The following is a 25687-nucleotide window of genomic DNA, read 5'->3' on the forward strand; positions in this document are numbered from 1 at the left end:
GTCCTTTATGTGCTTTAGGACCAGCTTCTCAAAACACTTTGCAACCACTGGTGTCAGTGTGATGGGTCTGTAGTCATTGAGGCCACTGATGATAGTGGACTTAGGGGACTGGTACTATTGTCGCTGATTTCAGGCAGTGAGGGACTGTGGCATGTAACAGGGAGAGGTTGAATAGTCTGGTGAACACAGGAGCCAGCTGGTTGGCACAGACTTTGAAGACACTCCCAGGTATTCCGTCAGGGCCAGCGGCTTTTCTTTGATTAACTGCTCTGAACACATTGTAAACCTGGTGTTCTTGGGGAGTAAATGTGTGTGGGCTGTGCTCAAAGGTGGCTATGGGCAGGGTGGTGTGCATGGTAGGGGTGTTTACAGTTCTCTCAAAGCAGGCTAAAAAGTGTTTAAGTTCCTCTGCTAATGAGATGTCTATTTTATCTGTATTTGCCCCATTGCCTTTGTAGTTTGTGATGTGCTTCTTCAGGCACTCCCATACCTTCTTGGAGTTGTTATCTGGGAAGTGATCCAATAGTTTATTTGAATAGTCAAGTTTTGCTGCTCTGATGCCTTTTTTAAGGTCTGCTCTTTCTCTGCTCTACATATCCTGGTCCCCAGATTTGTATGCAGAGTTGCGTGCCTTTAACAATGCCTGAACCTTACTTGTCATCCAGGGTTTATGGCTGTGGTAGACCCGAACCCGCTTTTACATGGTGACAGTGTCCATGCAGTGCTTGATGTAACCTAGCACTGCAGCAGTGTGAGTCTCTAGGTCGACATGTTCGAAGACACTCCACTCTGTGAAGGCAAACCAGTCCTGGGTGGCTGTGGCTCAGGTGATAGAGCAGATCAGCTGCTGACTGGAAGGTTGGTGGTTCGATTCCTGGCTCCTCCAGTCTGCATGCAAGACACTAACCCCAAATTGCCCTCCGATGCGTTCATCAGAGTGTGAATGTGTGTGAATGCTTATTAGTTGCACTTGAGTTTAGAAGTGCTTGTATGATTGGGTGAATGAGGCATGTTGTATAGAGCGCTTTGAGTACTCTGGGAGAGTAGAAAAGCGCTATATAAGAATCAGTTAATTTACCATTCCTGCAGCTGAGCCAGCTTCCTCAAAAAGGTGTTGATAGTACTGATGGTGCCCTTTGTTCTTTTCCTGAGTGGTGTGTATGTCGGGACAACGAGCAGAGAGAGGCGGTCAGACATGCTCAGGTGGGGGAGGGGAACATATCTGTAGGCTTGGTTAATATTTGAGTAAACATGGTCCAAAGTTTTATTCCCTCTCATAGGGAACAAATTTAAGCAGCACAGTTCTTAAGTATGCTTTGTTGAAGTCCCCCCGCGACAATATGTACTCCTCTGGACATGCCTGTTGCTGTTCGGAGATCGACTCATGCAGGTAGACAAGCGCTGATCTAACATTAGCGTCTGGTGTTATGTAGACTGCTGTTATATATAGATATATATATATATATATTATAAATAATAATAATATACACTTTATTTATCCCCGTGGGGATTACTCTCTCTGCATTTAACCCATTCACTCAGTGAAGCAGTGGGCAGCCACCAATCAGGCGCCCGGGGAGCAGTGTGTAGGGACGGTACCTTGCTCAGGGTTACTTCATGGTAGCCGTTCAGTGGCACACAAATAAGAAAAGAACGCACACAATGGATGGCGCTTTTTTTTTTTTTCCACAAAAGTTTATGATAATTTACAAAAACAAAAGTACTATTTGCATTAAATACAGGTAAGTGAGGAAAAAAAGAGCTCTCTCAACATAACTGCAATAAGTTCCACTTCTTACAAAGCATTCGTGCTTTCAAGCCTTCCTGTGTTTTGTTTACTGAGTAAGGAAATCAACATGACTTACCCATCCTTCTCCCCTTAAAATACTGTTGAAAGTTAAAACCATGCCAGCACCACATTGTTTTATACAAAGCTTTTCTTCCACCATGCACGGTAGTTACTTATCAAAACTACTATTATAGAGAATAAAAGGTGGATGTGAAGCATTTCAGACAGCCCCAATTCTTTCTTCAGCCCATTTCACTCTTCTCATTTGCTCTCTTGCTCGCTTGAGTCTTTCGTTCGCCCTCATGCGCCGTACACGCTCTCATTACTGTAGGTCATGTAGAGAAACAGGTCCTCTTCGTGGTGCTCCTGAAACACATAAAAATAGCAGGGAATAATCCACAAATGAGCATGAAAAGTGTGTGAACATGGAGACACACAACCACAACGAAAAACAGAAGTTTATTTTGGATGTGAAATAAAACAAGTCAGCAATTTATCTAACTTCCTTCTCTGATGAAGTGTAAAAAGAATGGGGAAAAAAATGTGTCTTCATTTACATGTTACCTTTAGAGCTAATCAAACCCTCAACTCTATCAAGATGTTCACTTCTCTTTTCTAAATATTCTGATTTTGGCATCACTTTTCGGATGACAAAATATGACTAAGTTCATCCTTACTTCTGTTTACTTTCTGTCAGACGTGTATTAATAGGATTAGAAAAAGCGAAGTAACACTGCTGCCTAAGCAGATCTGCCAAAAGAGTTTCAAAATGTGAAGACAAATTCAGTATGTTATGCCCAGAGCAGCAACTTTGTAAAGCTTTTTCCTACTTTTAAAGTGACTTAACACGGATCTTTAAATTATTCAAGCATAAAAAAGGCACCAAACTCAAGGGATGAACCAGTGTTGTGTCTATACATGCCAGACAAATTGGCAGAGAACCAATTTTAATTTCTTTAGTTGGATCCATTAAAAAAAAAAAACATTCCCGGTTTGTGCCTGTTTCAATAGATTTCTGCACCTATTTTCCATTTTCCTAGAAAAATATAAAGAAATGAGGGGCTACTCAAGACTATTCCACGGTGTTTTTGTTTTAGAAAAGGGAAGCAATGTCTAAATGTGGATAACTGTTGTTGTGAGTCTGTGCGTGCGTGCACTGAAATGTTTACCTCATATACTGCAGAAAGAGGGGAGCTGGATGGGGGAAGAGAGTTGTTGACAAAGAAGAAGAGCGCCTCCTCTGGTCTCAAAGACACACGCTGACGGATTAGGAAGCACAACTGGCCGACTAAAAAAGGGGAAGGAGATAAAGGAGTGGATGGTCAGTGTGTCGCAGACACAGGAGTTTCACTTCATGTAAGATGAGAAAGGGGGAAAAAAATGATCGTGACAAGTCACAGATCAGTCTGTGACTCAACCAGTTACCGTAAAACAAAACATCTGTAAAGCTAAGAGAACTACCAATAGATTAAAGAGACCAATAAAGGAGAACTGGAGAGCTCTCTGTAATTTTATCCAGTTATTATCAAACAGACCTATGATTCCCAAAATGTGGCTGGTGCCCCCTGGTTGACAGGGACGGTACTGCGGGTGGGTTGCAGTAATAGCAGAATTTCGTTTGAAATTACGAGCATGTAGTTACATATTTATGTAAATAGTACTTTTTATTCACTTTTGATTTATATAAAAATTGCAGTAAAACTGGTAATGGGAGGTGGTTAGTTTTGTTTTAATCAAAGTGAATGGCCTCCTGCTGTGCTGCTCCTCCACTGACACTTGAAAATCTCTAAATATGTTTAAAAAGAGGCCCGCAAAAGCTTTTAACTTATTAGGTACATCCTGTCTGGCCCAAAAGCTTTGGAAAGTACGTCATAAGAGATACAGGTGGCTTGTGTGGATAGAGCAGATATTTGCTGTTTAGTCCTGTGTTGGCTGATCACCAAAAACCGCAGAAGAGCAAAGTTGACACTGGCTTAAAGTAATTTGAAAACAGCTTTGACATTGCATAGTTTGTCAGCCCCTGTTAAAATATAACACGTCCTGCTTACAAATACTCTTCAATCATTCACTTTTTAATTTTTCCTTTGGTTTCAAAATATCTGTAATGTAGTTTCACCTGTTAAATCGGAGGGTACTAAGTATTTCTTCTTGTCCAGTTCAGGAGCTCGTGACCTCGGGGACCTCTCCACAATGATCTGCAAAAACACACCCCGCAACAAAAAGCAATCATTAACAAACAAAGGCACAGAGAACAAGTACCTGAATATAAACAAGAACAAATTCATTTACTTAATTAAAATGAGTCTTAAAGAATAACAATGTTGTTGTCGTTTTTTTATTATTACAAACCTATGAAGTAGATCTATTACACTTTTATTTACTTTCTGTCACATATATACTGTTACAATGGTGGGTGCTCACATTAAACATGGCCAAAGTTCCAAATATTGAGGTCAGCAGATGTCCAAATAATCCCTGAGAGGCAAAAGTGCCACTTTAAAGTGCCAGCCAATCAGATGAAAGTTGTCTTAAAGGGAGAGTAGCTACAACAGTTGCTTTAGAGAGATGATGAACTGAGGTCCAGATTTTTTTTTAACCGAAGATACTCTAATAGAGCCCAAGAATTTAAAAAAATTAAATTAAATTAAAATGACCATAGAAAGTCCACCTTAAATTACCATTCAGCTGTGCATAATTTTCAAGAGTAAATTGCTAAACTTGTTAAAGCACTTTATTATCAGTGTATAAATTTATAAAAACTAATCAAGTCTACTGGAAAAAGTCACTGTTGTTGTACTCACCGGTATCTTGTTGGGGTGCTTGGCCCGAACTCTCTCTCCCTCTGCTCTCCTCACTTCTAGTGGTACTGAGCGCTGGTACTGACTGCCCATCTGAAACCATACACAGGGAAACATGAAGTTTCTCACAATAGCTATATTTATGCAGTAGACAAAGGAGAAAGCACATTGGCTGACTGACTTCAGTGCCCAGTGCATTCAGTTAACAAGTGATAATGACAGCTGGAAGCGTGCATCACTGTTTAATATCAACCCATCTTTAGGTCAAGAGTTTTGTAAAGGTCGTATTAGGAGTTGTGTACATTGCACATTTTTGTAAGCAGGGTTAGAGTTTTCCATTAAAATAAAAACAACACTAAATTGTGCCTTAAATCTATCTGTCAACAAACACAATACCAATACCCATTGCCGTTTTTGGAACGGGAAATGTATTTTTATTTTTGTAAAACTTTGCAGACCTCACAGTCAGCTCTGCAAAGTTATCATGGGCTAATTTTTTATTTTATTTTAATAGTTCACTGATCCAAATATGCATTGCAAAAATTAACAAAAAAGGGCGAGAAAGGTTTACTGGATCGCCCAACAACAGGAAACAAAACAATGTTTACATGTTCATTAGCTCTACTAAAACAGCGCGGGACCATGACAATTAGAATTAAAACGCAGTTCAAAACAGCATTTTAGGTTCAGTCAGGTTGGTCCTGATGGACAAAAATAATGTATGACATTTCCTTGACTGATTTTTATCAGTGTACAGATTGTGCAGATTGTACAGATGTACCGTTGTGATCACGGTTACACCCGTTTGTGGGTTCACGTAGGGTTGGGGTCATTATGAAGTTAGGCCACGTCATTTCTCACAACAACAGCACCAGGATAAGCTCGCTTCCCGTATGTTAAGCAACCATAAAACAACCAAACCCTTAAAATCATTAAAGTCCAAGTGCCTCCAAGTCTAGCATGCAAAGGTCGATCGTAATTACAGTGAGAGAAATCCGATATTTACGATGCTATGTAATGCTAGTAACGGCAGCTAACGTATCAAGACAGACTGCTCACATACCTTTAAAACAAGTTTTAGTCAAAACAGGTCAGAAAAAAAGATATACTTCAGTGGTCCCCTGGGCTTTCAAATTAACCCCCCAAAATAACCAGAATTCTTTATAAAAGCTAAAAAACAAACCCCGCACGATCACGTACGAGACGGCTATCGCTGTCAAAGATGTCGACCGCTCTACTTATTCTGCTGAACGAAAACAACAACAAACACTTTAGACCCCGCCCTCTGTAAATGTAGCCAATTCGAGACGAGTAAGTTGATTGACAGCGGAAAGCACGGAATCTATTGGGTGGATTTATCGATCCATGACCAGTTGTCACCGCCTCATGTTCCTTGAGTGACGGCATACATAACCAATATGTGGCTGTATATGAGGTTGCACTTGAGCCAGGCCCCACACCCATGATCGCTCACAGCCTGGCTACGTGCACAGCGTGATTTTTTTTTCTTTATCTGAACTGTTCATTTTGTTCTAGAAACAGCTCCTGCAGACACATGCCAGCAGTTTAATGCAAGTGAACTCTTACTGTGTACGTGCAAAATTACCGCCGGTGGTGAAATTTTTGTTTACAAAAAGCCAACATTGATTGAAAGAACTCCAAGCGTGCACAATGTTCAAATACGTTTTGAGCATTGTGTTGCTATGTTTTATGCTGCTGTCTGTACATCTTGGATATGTCCTGTAGATTTTGCATGATACGAGTCCACTCTCCTGCATGCAGGGCCCAATTTCAAAAACATACAATGCACAAAAAATACACCTTTGTCAGACATAAAGATTAAGATTGCAAGATCACTTAGTTAACGCAGTGTACCAGGTATGGAAACTTTGTTGTTTGCTGGATTGTGGATTTTTTTAAATAGCTCTAGACATTTCCCAATATGAATCCACAGAATGAAGCTTCAGGCAGTTCACTTTAGGCGTGTTTATAAACCATGCAATTATTCTCATAATTACAACTAGCGTACAACTAACATTTTCTGCTGCTCGGCTTCTCATATTTATGTTTTCTGTGTGGCTTATCACTCCTGGGAAAATAAAAGAAAGCTGTATTTTATGCAAGCTTTCATAATAAGGTAACCACGACAGACACCACTGCTCTTGTCTAAGTCTCTTATGGTGAATCAGCCCATAAAAGCATGAGTTTTGTGTCATTCAACTGGAACATCATCATCATCTGTAGGCAGCTCTCATACCAGACAGTAGCCAATTGCTGTAAATCTCCACTGACTGCAAAAAGCAAAAATACAAGAGAAATAAGACAATGGAAGGGAAACTGTGATAAGACTGAAAAGATGATGACACAGAACTGACTAACAGGATGAAGCAACTGGTAATGAGAGATTTCCTTGTGATGCATTATCGTGCCTTTACAGAAGGTGGTTATTCTTACTGCTTTAGTGGTGAAAACAGCATCTTCTATGACTTACTAATCAGCGGAAGAGTCTGGGAAACAAATACACATGGGAAATAAACAAAGATGAAGGAGATGCTGGCATATTATTAGTATTTCATTGTGTGAACGTTAATTTTTCTCCATTTAACTAGTAGTTTGACATTAACGCCAACAGTGAGGGCATCCAGTGCTTCTGAAACTCTGTGGGGGACCTGTGTTACCTCTGCAGTGCTGCGTGTTGTTTTCTTGACAATATTCTAGACAGAAACAGCATGCACATGTTCAGGTCAGATAACAGAAAACAGGAAAGATGAAACATGCAAAGCCTGATCTTGATAACAGTGTATGAAATCAGGTGTATCCAATGCTAACAATGAGCAACAGTTAAAAATATACATTCCTCTACCAATTCTTTTCTTAATTTTCTTCTGTTAGCAGCAAACAATTTTCAAACAGTTTTCTATATTGTTCTATAAGCATTAATATACGATCCTAAAATATGACACCTATGCTGTACTTGCTGACCTCATATAAAATTTGTTTGTAGACTAAACCTATGTCTGAGTTCTGTTTTTATATTTAATCTTCACTTTCAAACTCTAAAACACCACCAAGACATTTTCCTGTGAAGTCATATGACTGGTGAAACGTCCCTTTTAGATTGACCAGATTCTGCCAAAACCACTCCTTTCATGTACGGATAGGGGAAACCCTGGGATGACTTAGCATGCTGATGACCAGCTTGTGTGGCTGTTTATCCCAATTTAGGATAAGTGAATCCAGAGAATGGAAAGATATCCTGGGTAGTTTGCACTTGCTTCATAGTATAGGGCCCAGTTTAACTGGGAATCTCTTTTGTGTTTACATACTTCCTGTGTTCCAGTTACTTCTGTAAACAGATTCATCATTTCCCACTAACAGCAGCAAATTACGTCATAAAATTTACGAGATTAAAGATGTTGCAGGACAAAAAGTTCCATGAAAAGCTTGTGCCAAATCCATGTCAACATCACCTTCAGACAGCAATGTGAGACAGGATGACAGGGGCGGACCACTGTGCCTTTGTGCCAACAATCACAAGTGGATGTTAACCCTGTAACAACAATTGACTTCTCGATTGATAACTGAGTTTGCCTGCTATTCACTCTGTGAGCTGTATAACACCTATGACTGAAAACAAGCCCACTTTAATAAGTGAGTATCACAGCTTGACACATACAGCCATTATTCTGTTCACAATAAGCAAATTTCCTTCATTTTTTATCAGCTCAGACAATTGTTAGATTTGTCGAGTTTTGTCGTGCTTTGTAATTCAGGAAATAGCAAAGATCTAATCAGTAGACGATTTCCTTACTCTGTGGGTGTGTCACCATAAAATGTGCAGTGGAAAGTTTAGCCCTGGACTAAAGGACACTAACTGAAGGTTAAAAATGCAGAATCCATTGGATGCATTCTGATCTACACTTGTAGCACACCCATTTGGCACATGGCTGCACTGATAAAAAGTGCTCATTAATAAGGAAGCTTTTTTGCTTTTTTAACTATCCAAAAGCCATAAAACTTTATTTACTTGAAAGAGATATATCAAAATTTTGAGATACTACTTAGTGCTAGCTGGTTATTTATTTATTCATTTATTTATCTATCTATTTATTAAGTGGGGGAAGCAAGCTTCGTTGGTCCTCCTGATGCTCCTGTGAATGCATATCTTGTGCATGATGGGTTTTTTTTTTTTAACACTGATCCTCCTGTTGTTTGTGAGATATTTTAGAGGTTTCAGCAGAAAAAAATGTTGTTGTAATGATTTACAGTAAGGAGAATGTAAGTCTGTTGATCCACTGAATGCTGATGATCAGGTTCCCTGCACGCACATGTGCCTGAAAGAAAAGACATTAAACATAAAAAGATACACACGTGCACACACACACACCTACCTTGCTAACTTTGATTCATAAATCAATATCACAGTCCAACAAGCACTCTCTTTTCACTCCTTTTCACATTAGTAGTCTCCTCCTGCTAGCTGGTAGCCTTGTGATTGGATGGGTATTTAACAGCCAATTCAGTCTGTTAGATGGCTGACATTGATAGTTTCAAGCTAATATTAAATGGCTAAGAGCAAACATACATCTACAGTATTATATTAAGTTATAGTGCATTTATCCTCCCAATGAATTGGACGTATGAGATAAAATCTATCTTCCCTGTGTTTCCCCCCCTCCTTGTATATGTGGCTTTTAATTTAATGTCGCACCCTGCCCTTTATTTTTATCTGTACAGATACAGATACAGTACATGTACATGTATCGCTACATTTATATTAATTACTGTAATTACTATTCCCTTCGGCAACTTTTAGAATTAAAAAAAAAAAGAAAAGAAAAAGCAGTGCATCCCAGAGCCGCCTTACATAGTCCACAGAGAGCATGCGCGATATTCCAGCCGACTGGCTGCTTGCTCACATTGCAGACACTCAGGGATGCTGGAGTCTGTACCCTGAGACCCTGACTGGAAGCTGAAGGTGTGGGACTCTGTAAGCTGAGCTGTGAGCGTACTGGAAGCGGGGGAAATGTACTCGTGTAAAGTGAGCGAGTTTGATAAGGGCCAGATTGTCATGGCCAGACAAATGGGCGTGAGCGTTTCCGAGACGGCAAGCCTCGTGGGCTGTTCCCCGGAGGCGGTGGTGAACAGCTACCGAGAGTGGTGCGAGAAGGAACCGGAGACAACGGGACGAAGGAACATTCAAGAAGCTTTTCTGCGTGAGCAGCAGCCCGGCAAAGAGCAGGAAAACACGGCTGCAGAGGAGGAGGAGAAAACAGGAGATGATGAGGAAGTGAAATACAGTGTGAGAAAACAAGAGACCTAGGATCGGTGTGGTTTTGTGTGTGTGTGTGTGTGTGTGTGTGTGTGTGCTTTGTATCGTTGGGTTTAGACATAGATTCGATTTTTTTTAATGTAATTTATTGTTTTGTTTGTTTGTTTTTTTTGCATAGGTCAGTTGGCTTAATGAATTTCAGATGTCACAGTGATTTAAATTATAAGCTGAGATCAGTTTGTTTAAATGCCAAAATAAAAGGTGGCTTAAAACAATCAACAAATTAATGACATATCGTTTAACTGGGATCGGAGGCAAATAATAAATAAGCGATGTTCTCTAAGCACAATTTCTTTACCAACATATGTTTTTAAATCTACCAACAAATAAGTGTTGTGGAGTTTACACCATGTCCTATCAAAAAAGACAACTGTCTTCAATATCAAGGACAAAGGACAACATGCTGCTGACATGAGGACTCAGAGGGGACCAGCTGCATGTCTCTGCTCACTGTACTTTTTCATTGCAAACTCATAATTTTATAATTAAACTCTAGGTGAACTCGACGTCATCTAGACTTGTTAATTGAGATTTAATTTCCTCTATTACTGCGTCACTTGTAATAACACAAACACATTTCTTTATTTTTAGGAAGGCTGTTTTTATGCAAATGCGAGACTCTAAAGTCAAGCAGTTTTATTGCAGGAGTCTAGTACTGGGCGCACAGCACACAAAATTGCGTAATATTTATTGTCGGAGGACAAACATTCAGATTCCTAGTATTCCTGGTAGAGTTGTAATTTTAGTTTACAATTTCCTGTCATGGAGAGAAAGAGAGGTGCAGCCACTTGCTGTGGCTCCAAAACATCATCAACAGTTAACATGTTAAAACTGGTCAGCAATTTAAGCGTGCACATGGAGTGAAGTAATTGAAGGCTCCAACATTATGCTGCACTAGTGCAGGGCAAACTTTTACAGGCAAGTCTAGATAGAGTAGATTTTTGTTGAAACTTGTCTGCAGTTTAAAAAAAATATGTGGTGCAACTGGAAATTGGGTTATACTCTTGTTTATGTTTGGGCTGTTGGTTGATCTTGTAGCTTTACCCTCTCTGCAGAGAAGACTGAATCCATAGTGGACATAATGGCGTCTCAATAGCTTCCCTGTCGGCCACATTTACAAACTCCTCTTTGTTTAGGTGCAGCACCATAAACTAGTCTTAACCCACAAATAACAGTAGCATTAGCTTGTGTTTCCTCCCATTATTGGGAACCAACAAGAACACTGCAGCACTATCCTCCAAAACACGACATGAGACAAGCTTTAAATGATCAAATCAGAGAATGTGAACTCTGACTGTTCAGCATTGTTGTAAATGTAATAGTGACCTATATGCCATGAGAAGGTTTATTGAATTTAAACTTTTTATGACTATGCAGTTGAATTGTGAGACAGTGCCACTTCAACAAAGTTGACTTGTTTCAAAATCAAAAATATATAAGCAGCAACTACTGCATTAAAGTTTGTTTGAAGGCATGAAAAGACGTTAACGTGCTCCTTTGCTGGTAGTGCTTTGACCCTCACTCCAAATTTGTGGACCTCTACGTGTGACACAAAAACTTTTACACTTGGGTTTGTGTCTTTCCTCAAAAAAGTTGTTTTTTCCCTGATGAATAATATATTGGAATCAGCTGACAAAGGCTTACATTGAGTCTAAACACTACATTATACTTTACACAAACATGATGAAAAATGTTACAATATTAAGTTTATAACTATGAAAAAAAGAGAACACTTCCTTTGTGTTTTATTCAATTTCAGTTGTGCTTTTGATCACAGATCACCTCTGACTAACTGATATGTTTTTTTTCTTGCATTTTTATTCAGGCCTTCACATTTTTTGCAGTAGGAAAATTCTTTCAGTTTGTGGCTGCAAAGAATGGTAACTGGTAAAGCACATAAGCATAATTCAGGTGTTAACTGGATTTCTGTTAGAGTAAGGATGAAGTCACTCAATGTAGCAACTACATTTTCTATTAAAAGTAGGACAACATTTATAACGTGCAGTTTCTATTGACATTAATTTATGAATCTGTAGTATGTTGGGCTCTTTCTCCACTGTGATAATGCTCAATGTAGCTCACCCAGTAGTTTCTTTGTCTGTCAGCTATAATCATTTGAATGTGACAATAAGGATCTCAGTATTTAAGTGAATGGGAAACCCATTGGTCTACAACAAAGATAACAATGATAGATTGAGTATTGTTTCCTTAATTTGAACACCCGGGTGTGCCTGTTTGTAATAAATTATGGGTGTAGTATTAAAACCATTAACTTATGTAATTACTAGCCTTCCCAGCAACCTAGAGCATCCCTTTTAAGTGTATTTTCTTGCCCTCCCTTTTGCTTATATTGTTTTGTTTTTATTGTTAAGTCTTGCTTGCTTATCTGCGTAGTTGTATACTTGTATGCTTGGTTAATCAATGCCTCCTACCTGCTAGCTTATCTGCCTTTGTACTTTACTACTGTTTTATTGGATTATGTGAAGCACTTTGGTTTTAAATGTGCTATATAAATAAAGTTGTATTGTATTGTATTGTACTAGGCCCAACCTGAAGTACTGTGGCCCACCCAAAATCAGAATCCTGGCACTGTGCCCGTCTGCTGATATAGTTCAGCTTATTAAACAGACCAAAACTGATTTAACATTGAAATCAGCCTCAATTCATTTTCAAGTCACACACAATGTTCAAATATGTTTTTATTTCAGACGTCTGCGTTTGCTGAAATGTGTCCCATGTAACCTATGAACCTTGTTGTATGTCTTGGAATTGTCTCGCAGATTTCTCATAATAGAGCTCATGATTTCTCTCCTGCACGCAGGGGCCCATTTTTCAAAAACCGTATATTACAACAAAAAAATAATACAGATTCCAAAAATAATATTTCTTGGGAAAAAGTAATTTCCATAAGAAAATATTTTTTTAAAAACACAACTCTATTGATGTACACACAATATTTGTAATGTACTGTGCATAGCAGATAAAAACCATAATACCCACACCCCCTTTCTGGCAGTCTTCAGCAGTTCACTTTGCTGCTTCATGCAGTAAAGTGAATACATTGTTTCAACACATGAAACAAACCAGAGCCACTGCTACACTGAGATGCAATCTTATAGCATTTTGAGCTGCTGCATTGTCCTCTAGAAATGTCACTGAATGTCCATCATCTTTAATCCAGCAGTTCCTGAATCAGATAACTGAGTTTGATCCTTTATAGTGTCCACTCTCGGGTCAGGCTGTGGCTGTGGCCGCTGTCAGTTTGAGAGCATCTGACAGGTTGTGATTCTTGACTCTGGAGCTGGCTATGGTTTCCAGATGGGATTTGGGCACCCATCCACGTTGCCGATCAGAGAGCTTCGTCCCTTCTACCCAGTCTGGAAAAAAGGATAGAATTCAAGATAAATGATTTCTTCAAATACTTCTAGTTGGGAATGACAATGAAAGTAATGAGATGATCTTACTATCACTGCTTTCCTGGTGCACAAGAATGACATCAGCTTTTTCTAAGGACAACTCATCTGGCTGCTGAGCAAAAAAAGCTCGGATACATTGCATCTGTTCGAAATCTGGAAGAGGAAAAATGGAAAGGATAAAAGTTAAAGGAAGTTCCTAAACAGAACAGCTTTAATTCATCAAAAATTAAGTCAACACACTATTGTCTTAAAGTTTCCCACTGCTTACATATTTAGGTTGTTTGCAGAATGCTGCGGGATGCTGTCCCCAGTACTGAATGGACTGATGTGTGTTTAGACAAATCATCATGCTACAATGTTATGAATGGAAATTTTGGGCCAAATTTAATGTTTTCCTTTGTAGTAGTCCATCCAACTATGCGTGGGCTGACATTAGGCAAGAGGTAGTTACACCCTCAGCATTAGTTAAAGTCACCAATTAACCCAACAAGCGTGCTTTTGGATTATGGGAGGAAAGCAGAGCACCCAGAAAAAATGCATCAGGTACAGGAACGTCACATTACAGACAACAATCAAGAGTCTTTTCTCCCTTTAAGACTCTGAGGTCATTTGTCCAGCACTTGTCCATACAAGATTATAGACAATCTTGCATCTATAGGCCTCTCTTTCGAATGCTAGACTCTCTAAATCTCAGCAAATGCTGTGAAAGAAAAATGATCTGATTTTAAACATTTTCTGTTCCTATTTTTGCTAAACATCAAATGCTTTGCTTTAGCCGGATGTTTAATTTACTGTCATATACAAATTCATATTGTTATTGATGATATAAACCGGAGAAGAATCTTTAACACATTGTTGGGTTTATTGACTGCTATGAAGGGATTTGAAGGGTTTTACTCACATTTAACCACGAACTAAACAAATTGCAACATCTAACCCAAGATGAAAACTTTACCTTGTGCACTAGAAAAATCTACTTCAGTATGGGGCCTGGAGAGGGCGGATATCCAACGAAGCTTATCACTCCTGGAAGAATATTAAAAAAAAAAAAAATGCGTCTTATACAAACTTTTATGATGCGGTAAAAACTGCAGACATTACTGCTACTATCCAAGTCTCTTACGGTGCATCAGTCCTGAGGAGCAGGGATTTTTGCGCCATATACAACCGGAACAGATTCTTCTGTAGGGAGTGAAGTTTGACACGACAGTTCTCGACACGCAGCTCTGATACTGGACAGTGATCAATTACTGTAAATCTTCCCCCTCTGCAAACAGCAAAAAAAAAATCACAGAAGAAATGAGACAGCGGAAGGAAATACTGATTACTGAAGAGGTGACGACATAAGACAGTAGATATGAGGGTAACAGGATGAACCAAATGATAAAGAGAGAGATGCTTAATGCCTGGTGATGCATTACTGTGCATTCACAAAACAACGTGATTGTTCTTACTCCTTTGGTAGTGAAAGCAGCAAGTAGTCATTGAAGAGGTGCAAATAAGCATTTCTCTCCGTCTCCTTAAGAGAGAAATCCATCAGCTGAGTGACAGGACCTTCTCGAGCCATCCTCCGAGACTGGCTAATCAAAGGAAGAGTCTGCAATAGAAAAACACACAAAGAAAAAAAAAGGAAGATAAAGCAGATATTAAGTGTTAATGACAAACTACTATTTAAATGGGGAAAAATTAACTCCAGAGATTTGGTAGTTTTGATTGTTGGGAAGCATACTGGACACATTTGGACAGTCGTTACCCACCTTGCACTCAAAGTCCACCTTAGCGCTGAGAGAGACCAGAGACTCGATGCTTTTCATTTGAGAGATGCTGTCATTACCGTCTTGAATAATCTAGAAGAGTGACAAATAAATCACCGATTTCACAACAAGTAGTCTGAGATATTCAGCTTTTTTTTAGTAACTGTAATCTTGTTATTATTTGTAAATATTCAGTAAATTTAACAAAAAGTGTATCGCTGTACCTTCTCCAGTTGTTTTAGAGCTTTGATGGCCTGCGTTGCCTCCGCCGTGCCGCGTGTTGTTCTCTTGACAATATTCTGGACAGAAACAGCATGAACGTGTTCAGGTGAGAAAATAGCAAAAAAGACCAAACGTCAACTAAAAGCTGCTGCAGAGAGCTTTCATACACACCTGGACCAGCAACTTAAGTCTTGTAATCCTTTGGAAGGGAAGCACAAGGAAGGAGCGAAGAGGAAGTCTCTGACAAACAGCACTCTTCTCCATTTTCTCCACGATCATTTTAAACCTTGGATTCTCATTCCTGGAAGGAAAAGAGAAATTTTAACCATAATTTAAAAAAAATAAAATAAAATAAAATAAAATAAATAAATGGATACAAGAAAAATTAGAACCAAACAGAGGAAACACACAGCATGATTCAGTGGCTTACATGAGTCTCTGATAAGTTGCATCCTGATAGGACTGGTTGGTGAGGTAGGGCACATAGGCTTTTCTGAAGAGCGGACACTGCCGATAAATGATGTCGCAGACAGTGAAGTGCATGACGTCTGATTCCACCCGCTCCTCCAGTTTTGACAGAAAACTAAAAATCATAAAGCAGCATTTTTTAAAAGCAAAGACTTCAAAGTTTGTGCCTACAAAGCACAAATGGGCACAGGAAGATCGATGCATGCCAAAACTATTACTATATATTACTCATTATAATAATGGCGTACTAACTACAATCATGTAACTGATAAGAAGACGTTTTTGAGCAAATGCATATTTTAATAATGAATTTAATCCAGACTGCTTTAATCTTAACTCTAACAAAAAGTAGTAAATGACAGGCTTTAGTCTCATAGCTGTATCTAAATGTAAAGGCAACTAGTTCAGGTAAATGCAAATGTATAGCAGAGTTATAGTTCTGACCTGTGGCTAATGGCACGAACATCAACCAGCCTTGAGAAGAGCCAGTTCTTGTCCTGAGTGGTCAACTGCGCCCCCAGCTGTTTAGACTTGACAAAGTGGTCAACGACAATTTCCAAACTCCGGCAGTAGGAGGCTTCCGAGGTAATAACTTCAAACCTCACCTTGAAACCAAAATCAAAAGTGAGAACGTTAAGCAAGTGTCAACTGCACAAAAACTGCAGCTGATAACCACACTGCTGTCAGTCTGCTAGAGGCTGGGAAATTTCCAAGGAGCACAATTTCACAACAAGTCTTTAGAAGTTTACAAGGAAAAATGCACATGTTTATGCAGCTGAATATTCTCGCAAGAGATGCACATCTGCCAGTAAAACTTAGATAACCTGGAGGGTTAGTGTGGAATGTTACAAGGAATAATTTGGCCATTTTTAGTGGGCACAAGTGTGATGCAATGATAATGAAAAGCTGATTCATGTAAGTCACGCGATTTCCTATAAACAGTTTTTAAAAAGCTGACAACGTAAAATGCAATCTGAGCACTTGAATGAAACATTAAGCAAAAGGAGCCAAATCACTACAATCTTAAGAAAAACTCAAAAGTTTTTTTCCAGAAATGCAAATACAGACTGTTACACTGATCCTTAACATTTCCGACACATAAATATAACAATTTACAATTAAATCAAGCTCAGAAGTTTAAGAGGAAGTCTGTAAGGAAAGTCACGGATAACTGTCATGCAAACAACTGCTATTAAGACAGACCATCTATGAAAAAAATGACTAATAATATTACTGCTATCAATCATCTGATGGAAAGTTACTTGCATAATACTCCTGCTCCAGTGAAGTCTAAAGGATGTGATGTGATGATTTTTATGCAATCAAATGCCGACCATTTCATATGTGGATTAAGTCAAAGTTACCTCTTGTAGTCGCCTCTGGTCCTCTGTGAGCTCATCTAGCTCAGCACTGTTCCTGACCCCCGGCAGATCTCGCCACAGCGAGGACGACTGTGAGATTGACAGACGCGGGGAAGAAGCTCTACGTTCACCCTTGGGGCGTTCAGGGAGAGGCAAGCTTTGGATAGAGACAGAGCCTGTGTGGGAGAAGGACTGGGCATGTGGTTGTGGGGGAATGGGAGGAAGAGCTCTGCGGGCAGGAGGAGGTGAGGGAAGAGGAGACGAAGTATGGTCCTCACTCACAGAGAGGAATTCAGAGCGAGCCTGACGCAGGATCTCAAAGTTCTGGGCTGCCTCGCTGTATTGCTGATAGAGTTGTGCAGCATCTGGGTGAGAGGCAGGAAGAGAGACGAATAAATAAAGAGTGCACGAGAGAAAAAGGTGGTAGAGAGTTTTTTGTTTTTTTTTTAATTAAAAGGAGCAAAGGAAAACAGGCCAGACAGGAACAGCGCTACCCATAATGAGCTGTTTGCATTTGTCTTTGCATTCCAACAAGTAGGTGTGTGGAGGGAAAGTTGCAGAAGCAGCTGTTTTTCCTCTCAACATGTTAGAAAATGTGAATGCTTGCAGAAACATGCCTGTGACTTTCAAATATACCAGTATATACAGTGCAGCCAAAGACACATTACTGCCCCATTTCTCCCAATATCCATTTCATAATATCATTAGCCAAAAGGACCACTGCCATTTTAGATCTTTTAAGTCATCATTTATAAACGTGACAAGGCACTAGTATACAGCACTGAAAGTTTATGGCCTTTACAATTCTAAGCCAATGAATCACACACATTCGAGGGAAATACTCAAGTTGCATCACACTTTTCCCGACTGTAATTAGAGCAGAGTACAACCTGTCACTTTGTTACCGACATATTGTTGCCTTCTTCCAATGAATCATAAATAAAGCCACATGCAACAACAAATCGTAAGAACTGAGCTGACGTGCTTGACTTGTATGTAAAGTGTATATACTACTACCTTTAAAAGTAAAGAAGCAAAAAAGAAAGGTAGAGCAGAGATACTCACTGTAAAACCTTGAATTACTTGTGCCCAAAAGACCCCTACAGTGCCAGGAAAGAAAATTAAATATAAGAAATGTGACATGACCTATTTGCATTAATGAGCAAATTATAGGCATTTCTCTTTTATTAATTTACATTATGGCTGACCTTTCACTGAATAATGTACAGTACTTAAAAAATTTATTAGACCACCACAGCTACCCTATTTTAACAGCGTTTGCCCAAATCCTTTTTTAATGCTTCTGTAATATCCAAACCCTTTAAAATTATATTATCCACCAATGCTCAAATTTACCGTTTTACACAAAAGCAGGAAAAAAAAAACAGCACAGTAAAGCATATTATTCTTTGAGATGCCAAATCAGTCATTTAATTACATTCATGAACAGAAAAACTATTATATATGCTTGATTACTTAATTGATATTAATTAATTGATATCTATTCTGACTTCTCAGAGAATTTCAGAGTGCCAGTTCAAATTTGTTACTTGCCCTAATAAATAACAATATAACCTTTTTAGTTTTAAACACAAGTAGTCTAATAAATTTGTTAAGCACTCCCACATTAAAGCAACACAGCTAAGACAAGACTGTTCTTAATATCAGGTACATCAAATCAAATGTTTTAAAAAATGTGCATATATATGTGCATCTATACACACACACACACACACACACAAAGGCACAGTATATGTGACAGTTATTCTCACCTCAACCTCGGTTCTTCCAAGCTTTGGCTCCAATCATTCTCATCATCTGCAATATAGAAGTATCCATTTGTTGACACATTGTACAGCAACATAGCTGTATTTAAATAGGCAATAATTTAAATAAACAAGCTGGTTAGTAAGCTTGATAAATAACTGAAGAGATTAGTGTTCAAAGCTTATTTCTTGTGTCTTTTGCCTCAGAATGTGCTCAACTGTGACTTTTTAACTCCTGCTCTGGGTTTTCCCGGGGCAGGAGTTTGTCCGCCTCCACCTACTCTTATCTCCTCCCACTACCTGTATACTCAACGCTGACGCAGTTTCCACTGAAGGTAGCGTTTTGTGCTCAGATCGGGGTAATGATAATGTTCACTGATGTCTGCCTATGATCTGAGGTCCCCGTGACTGATTTAAAAAAATTAAATTAAATTTAAAAAAAAAAAAAAAAAAAAAAAAAACGGCGCAAAAATAAACTAAGGCTTCAAGTAAGAGGAAATGACAAGATGACTGTAAGTAAAATTCATTTAAAAAAATAAATAAACCAACACAGTCGTGAAGCATCATTTGCTGCATGAGTAAATCCTGAGACCGTTTAAATCTAGTTTCCTCTGAGGTCAGTCTATCTTGAAATGTCATTGATTAAATGATTAAAATTTCATGCGTTGCCATTTGATTTGAAAGAGGAAAGACTTTTTTTTGGTTAAAAAAAAATATGAGTAAAAAGGAGGGAGGTGAGGTAATTATGCAGCTTTCCTGGAAACATTAGGACTGAACTGAGAAGACAGCCACAATGTTTCCATCCTCAACCTTCTTTCTTTACCTGTTGCATAAAATACTCTGGTTCTGCGATCCCTTCCAACACCTTCATCTTCTTCCACGTCTACATTTCTTCTTTGAGTTGTTTTACGGACTCCCTTTCTTCGAGACGGCACTTTGGAACCCAGTTTCTGAGAACTGTAGGAGCTCTCCAGATTCCCTACTTGCCCTTCTGCCTCTACGCTATTCACCTCAGTCAGTTCTGGTACTATCACGTCCACTGCATTAACCCTGTCTTCGGGCTCCCTTCCTTGTCTTTCTTCTTCACTTTCATCCCTTCCATAGTCCACCCCCTGGCTCTCACCCTCACTAGAGGGGCACAGGAGCTCAGACTCACAGTCATGATAAAGAATAGGGCAGCTGTTAGGCTTGTAAAGGGTGTTGTTCGCACTTAAATACATCTCCGCTTCCTTCTCTCTGAGTTCTTCTTTTTCGATTTCTTTCAAATTAACCTCATCGTCTTCAGTTTCACTGACTGTCACCTTTATGTCTGACTTTCCTAACTGAACTTCACCAGAAGGCTCTAAAGTTGTTTTGTCCATGCTGCAATCTTCCTTCCTTTCTGATTCTAGCGCCGTGTCAGCATGAGTGTGTGTATGCGTTACAACATGCATAGCCGTGAACTGGTCAGCATGCATGTGGGCTTGGCTCTGCTCCATACCTCTCGCATCGAACAGCTCTTCCAGCTCTGGCTCTAAGTCATCTTCTTCCATACTCAGCTTAATCGCAGGCACCTCCCTTGTTTCTTCTGCAACTTCCTCTTGTGGATTGGCGTTGCTGGTCTCAGTCTGGCTGGCAGCTGGTTGATCTTCCTGGGCCTCTGTGCTTGGTTCTTCCTCTGAATGTCCCAGGATCTCACGGACCACATTTTTAGCCCATTTAAGGTGGGGGGCTTGGGAATGCCGCTTGGGCTCCTCAGACACGCTCCATGTCCCACTCAGTCTGATCCGAATAGCTTCCACCTCCTCTGGACTCATTCCTGTAGTGTTTATCTGATCCAAGATGGGCTGCAGTTGATCCATCTCCGATTGAGAAATTGGAGTTTGCATCTCTTTTTTGTCTGCTGGCTCTTTATTTTTCTTTCTCCATTCCTGGAGAAGTCTTTCAGTTTTTGAGTCCTTTCTTCCCATTTCAGAATACGACTGTTTCACTTTACGTCTCATTTCCTTTCCATATTTTAAGTTATGAACCGCTGAAGGCGCTCTGGAGTGGATTTTGCTTTCAGTTGCTTCTTCCGTGGAGAGCCTCTCCTCCCTCTGAACTTTATGCTCACTTCCTGTGTCCCGGTTGTTTATCATTGGGTGCTCATCATTTCTACATGATCTCTGAAGCAAGTCATTCTGAGGCTGCTGAGTGATGTCATCAACCAACTCATGGTGAGTTTCTAAATTCGTGTCGCTTCTTTCCACTCCTCCAATCTGATCAACCTGCAATGGTAAAATATTGCTGGGTTTTGATCGGGGAAGAGTTTGCCCAACCACACAGAAGACGTACTTTGGCTGCTTCTCCTCCCCCTGATCCTCCCCGTCAGCTGTTTCCGCCTCCCCCACTGTCCGTCCTTCCTCCCTCTTCTGATCTCCCACAAACCCCTGGAAGCCAGCAGGTGCCTGGGTTCCACCTTCCTGGAATTCCTGACAGTCCCTAAACCCTTCTTCACTGTCCTCTCCTCCACTTGACATGGTCACGAAGCCATCCTCTGTGGACAGCATTTCATTTCTCTCTTTCTTCCACCCTGCCTCACTTCCTCCTTCACTCTCAGAGGGTGGCCAGTTATTGCTCCCATTCTCATCCTCTCTGTCGTCTATGACGTTGTCTCCTTGTTCATCCCTTTGCCAGCTTTCCTCAACCCCTGCATCATTGTCAGACATATGTTCCTTCCCTGTCCTGATTTCCCCCACATTCTCCTGATCTGCACCGACTCCCTCCTGTTCCCTCTGTGCGTCTTCCCTGTACTCACTTCTCCCCCCCTGCCTTCTTTCACAATCTGGTTCCTCTTTTACTGGTCGCCCATCTCTTCCTCTCTCCGTCTGTGAGTACATACTCATCTCTCCTTCTCCTCGTAGCTCTTTCCGCTCTGTGTGCCTCTTGCTGTCTACAAATTTGTCTGTGCTATTCTTGCCCCTCTGTGGCTCTAACCACATCCTTCTCTGCTCTGGCATACTGCCAGTCCTTTCTCCTTTATTGCTCTCTTGTCTCTCATTTCTTATTTGCCTTTGACTTTTATCAGCAGTTCTGTCTTGATCCCTCCATGTTTCTCTCTCTCTTTTCTTTTCAAAACTGCTGTCTCTCCTTGATTCCCGTTCTTCATACCTGTCCCTGTATCTTCTGTGTCTATTCTCATTGTCAGGATCACTGCTCCACTCTCCACTGCTGTGAGCTCGTGCTGGTGGACCGGGAGCCCACTCCTTCGGTGATCGACTGCTCCTGCCTGTTGCATCAACTATTCTAGTACCAGCTTCTTTTCCCCTCCTTTTCCTGTCTCTCTCAGGCTCGTACTCTCTTCTATCTCTTCTATCTTCCTTTAATTCTCTCCCACCTTCCTTGCCCTGCCTGTCAGTTTCTTTCCTTCTTTCTTTGTCTCTGTTTCTGTCTCTATATCGCTGCATTTCTCGATCTCTGTCATTTGCCATTTTGCCCATGTTGTCCCCCTCACTTCTGCTGTATTGAAGCATCAGCTCCTCCCTCTCTCTGTCCCTCCCTCTTTCCCTCCTCGGCCCTCTCTCATCATCATCACCTTCACTCCTGATGTCTCTCCTTTTCTCTCTTCTTCTTGCATTCTCATTCTCCTTTCTGTCTGCATAGTTCTCTCTCTCCTTTCTTCTGTGTGGGGAACCCATTCTTACCATTCTTCTATCCCAAGATTCATCCACCTCTCTTCTGCCGTCTTGAAACCTAATATCAGACAACTCCTGATATCGTCCCCTCTGGCGTAACTTCTCATCTTCTATGTATCCTCTTCCAGTGGGTTTCCCCTCATCCTTTTCTCTGCGTCTACCCTCATATCTTTCCTTCTCAACCTGGAATGTCCTCTCTCTTTCTTGGCCCCAGACATCAGTCTCTGCTTTTTTTTTGGGCCTGTCATTCCACCTCCTTTCCCCTCTTTCTTCATCCATCTCAGTACACAATCTTCTATCAGGACTTGCAAGACCCTTTTTCATTCTGGGAAATGTGTCACCTTTCTTTGCCGTGCTTTCTAGCTCTCGCTTAAACCAATCAGTCATTGCTGGTCTGGGACTTGGATCCAGGGGGATTTTTCCACCTGGCTGAAGCTTGTGGTCAGACCTGCTTGTGTTTGTTAAAGTGTCAAAGAGGGTCCAACTGGGCCTTTTGGTCCCCATAGTACCATTGTTATTGGAGAACCTAAAAAAGAGCAGTCAGTGTCAGTCTTGAAATTGCATTACATTAAGATTCAAACCAATATGTCAGATAAATGACTACAATATTGACCAAATTAAGTAAAGTATAAAGCTTAATAAAAATTTGAATGAATATTAGTGACATATCAATCATCTGGAGAGCCACAGCCTCTAAAATGTTATAACTTGGACAACAATCTGTGCGTTTTCTGTCTGCATTTTTAACACGTTTTGCACTTTCAACAAAAATCAATGACAAGATCTTTTTTTTAACAACAGGAAATCAAGAAGCAAGTCAGTGAAAGAAAGGGACACCCTTTTACAGTATTTAAGAATGCATTAGAGACCTGCAAAGAACAGCATACCAAAAGCAGCCTTTGAGAAAGCAAGGCCCAGTGACACATAGGCACGGCATGTAGCATGCAAACCACATCTCGCAGCTTAACCAGATCTAAATCTGTCTTCAAAGCAGAAGCAATTTACAGCGTGGTATTTTTAATCCATCTAAAATAATAATAATAAACAACTCACCTGAATGTTGTATCCGGTGAAGATCTGGTCTCCTCCTCCTCCCCAGCTCAGCTCAGCTCAAAAACATGGGATTGCACAACACAAAAAATTCCCTCCTTGTGTTCACATTATCAGATTGACCCAAGAAAAAGTCCTCCTTTTTTAAAGAATAAATACATTCAGCTTTAAATCTGCTCTGGCTTTTCCTCTGGTAAGAAGTTAATGTTTACGCCTAAAATTTCTTTGCTGCCTCTCCCCCACCTCCCGTCTTCGCTCAAATTCCCAAACAAGTCTCAACAGATTGACACTTATCTTTGCCCTCCTTTTTCTCCCAGGATTGTCCTCGCAGTCGCTGAATAGGGAGACCTCTCATAAATCAAGCAAAACTCGAACCGAGTGCGTCCACGGCTTCACTCCTTCACTCTCCTGTTCCGCCGATGAGATCGCCTCTGTGGACCCCCCGAAAAAAAAGCAAAACAAATCACACAATACACAACTCTCTACGCACTCCTGCACCATTCCTGTCTCACACGAAGTACAGGAAGCACACCTCCTTGGAGCGCCTCTCTTGGATCAGTGATTGGTTGATATGCGGTAGTCGGGTGTGTCTGCGCAACACACACACGGACACACACAGCCAGGTAAGGGTGCTGAAGGAGAGTGGGGGAGGGGAGGGGAGGAAGAAAGTAGGTTTGAAAAGACAAACTTTTTTGGAGCAAAGCAAACAGAGGCCTAGTAAAACTTGCCTGCGTTCCCTGGAGAGGCTGTACAGAGGGAGGGAGGGGAAGGGGAAACAGCAACTGTTCCTTATGATTTAAAAAGAGAGAGAGCGAGATGAAGCAATCACAGAGGGAGAAACTAAGGGAGGGGTGATATGTGAGTGATTTGTATAACAATGACAACTTTACTATGGTTATTAACTACTGAGAAAGCCTGACATGAAAGCTCTGAAATGCTGTGACTCACTCTCATTAGCATTGTTAAATAGAAACCCACATGATTACTGTCACACTGCCTTGTTTCACAACTTTGTTGCGCTTTCAGTTGCGCTCAGATTTTACGCACTTGCTAACCGAATTTGCACAACACCACGTTTTTTAAAAAATTATTTGGAAAAATACTGTCTGCCACACACACACCTGGCTAACTGCAACAGATCCAACTTCCAAGAAGGCTGTTAGGTGCAACTGATGATGTAACTACACCCCATGAGTCAACTTTACTGCATTTTACTGAAAGCTGAAAGGTGTTTCTTACACTTTGCCTTTCCCGTTCACTTTATAACAACAAGGAGATCCGTTTACTTTATAATCTGTCAGATGATTTTATATACATGGCCACACCTTGTTTAAATGACTTGTTCAGCACTCTGTCGTTTGAGAAGATTTTATCACTTTCAGATTTGTGTTCAAAAGTAGATTCTGTTCACCTGGACGTAGCGTTTTCAGTGGGAGAAACGTTTTGTCACTTATCCAAGTGACTTCTTCAGTCTCAGCTGATTGCAGGTTTCCCCAATCTTATAAACAGATTTGTGCACTACCTGTTCTATTAGGCATGCCTGCTCAGCTTCTCACCAGTGAACTACAGGATTTCATTGCATTTAGGCATGTAGAAATGCTGACAACCTGAAGTTCAAACCGAGCATCAGAATGAGGAAGATGGGTGATTTAAGTGACTTTGAATGTTGGATGGTTGTTAGGACCAGACAGGCTGGTCTGAATATTTCAGAAGCTGCTGGTCTACTGGGATTTTCGCACGCAAACATCTTTAGAGTTTACAGAGAATGGTCTCAAAAAGAGAAAAAATCCACAGAGCGACACTTCTCTGGGTGAAAATATTGGTGTCAGAGGAGACTGGTCAGACAGCTAGGGACAACAGTAACTCAAATAAGCACTTATAATGATAAAGGAAAGCTCAAGAGGATTTCAGAATACACAACCCTTAAAGCAGATGGACTAAAATAGCTGAAGACCACACCGAGTGCCACTCCTGTCAGCTAAGAACGGGAATCTGAATTCACACAACCTCCCCAAAATGGGACAACATAAGCTTGGAGAAATGTTTCCTAGTCTGATGACTCTCAATTTCTGCTGTGA

At 40.4% G+C, this 25687-nt stretch overlaps 2 protein-coding genes across 5 annotated transcripts; both read right to left on the reverse strand.

The window, feature by feature from the left end:
• Positions 1–1678: 1678 nt before the first annotated feature.
• zgc:92606 (uncharacterized protein LOC100000242 homolog) lies at positions 1679–5839 on the reverse strand. The gene is made up of 5 exons (XM_063485961.1): positions 5651–5839; positions 4591–4680; positions 3906–3984; positions 2959–3077; positions 1679–2155 (listed from the first exon to the last, which is right to left on the reverse strand). The coding sequence occupies exons 2-5, from the start codon at positions 4678–4680 to the stop codon at positions 2090–2092; spliced, it is 354 nt and encodes a 117-aa protein (XP_063342031.1). The 5' UTR covers positions 5651–5839; the 3' UTR covers positions 1679–2089.
• Positions 5840–12605: 6766 nt separating this feature from the next.
• Positions 12606–23858, reverse strand: arhgef5 (Rho guanine nucleotide exchange factor (GEF) 5). 4 transcript variants are annotated; one of them, XM_063486257.1, is made up of 16 exons: positions 23613–23858; positions 22569–23085; positions 19730–21152; positions 18913–18958; positions 18206–18240; positions 17144–17505; positions 16224–16384; positions 15742–15894; positions 15483–15612; positions 15314–15388; positions 15093–15182; positions 14790–14932; positions 14459–14602; positions 14291–14361; positions 13384–13488; positions 12606–13296 (listed from the first exon to the last, which is right to left on the reverse strand). In XM_063486257.1, exons 2-16 carry the CDS (start codon positions 23061–23063, stop codon positions 13154–13156), a joined length of 3576 nt encoding a protein of 1191 aa, XP_063342327.1. In that variant the 5' UTR covers positions 23064–23085; positions 23613–23858; the 3' UTR covers positions 12606–13153. The 4 variants fall into 4 exon arrangements, with proteins under 4 accessions (XP_063342327.1, XP_063342328.1, XP_063342326.1 ...); XM_063486258.1 differs by lacking the exon at positions 23613–23858 and having other exon boundaries at positions 22901–22970; XM_063486256.1 differs by lacking the exons at positions 22569–23085; positions 23613–23858 and having other exon boundaries at positions 20387–22366.
• Positions 23859–25687: the final 1829 nt, after the last annotated feature.

The sequence above is a fragment of the Pelmatolapia mariae genome, linkage group LG10_11 (genome assembly GCF_036321145.2).
Source record: "Pelmatolapia mariae isolate MD_Pm_ZW linkage group LG10_11, Pm_UMD_F_2, whole genome shotgun sequence".
NCBI lineage: Eukaryota > Metazoa > Chordata > Actinopteri > Cichliformes > Cichlidae > Pelmatolapia > Pelmatolapia mariae.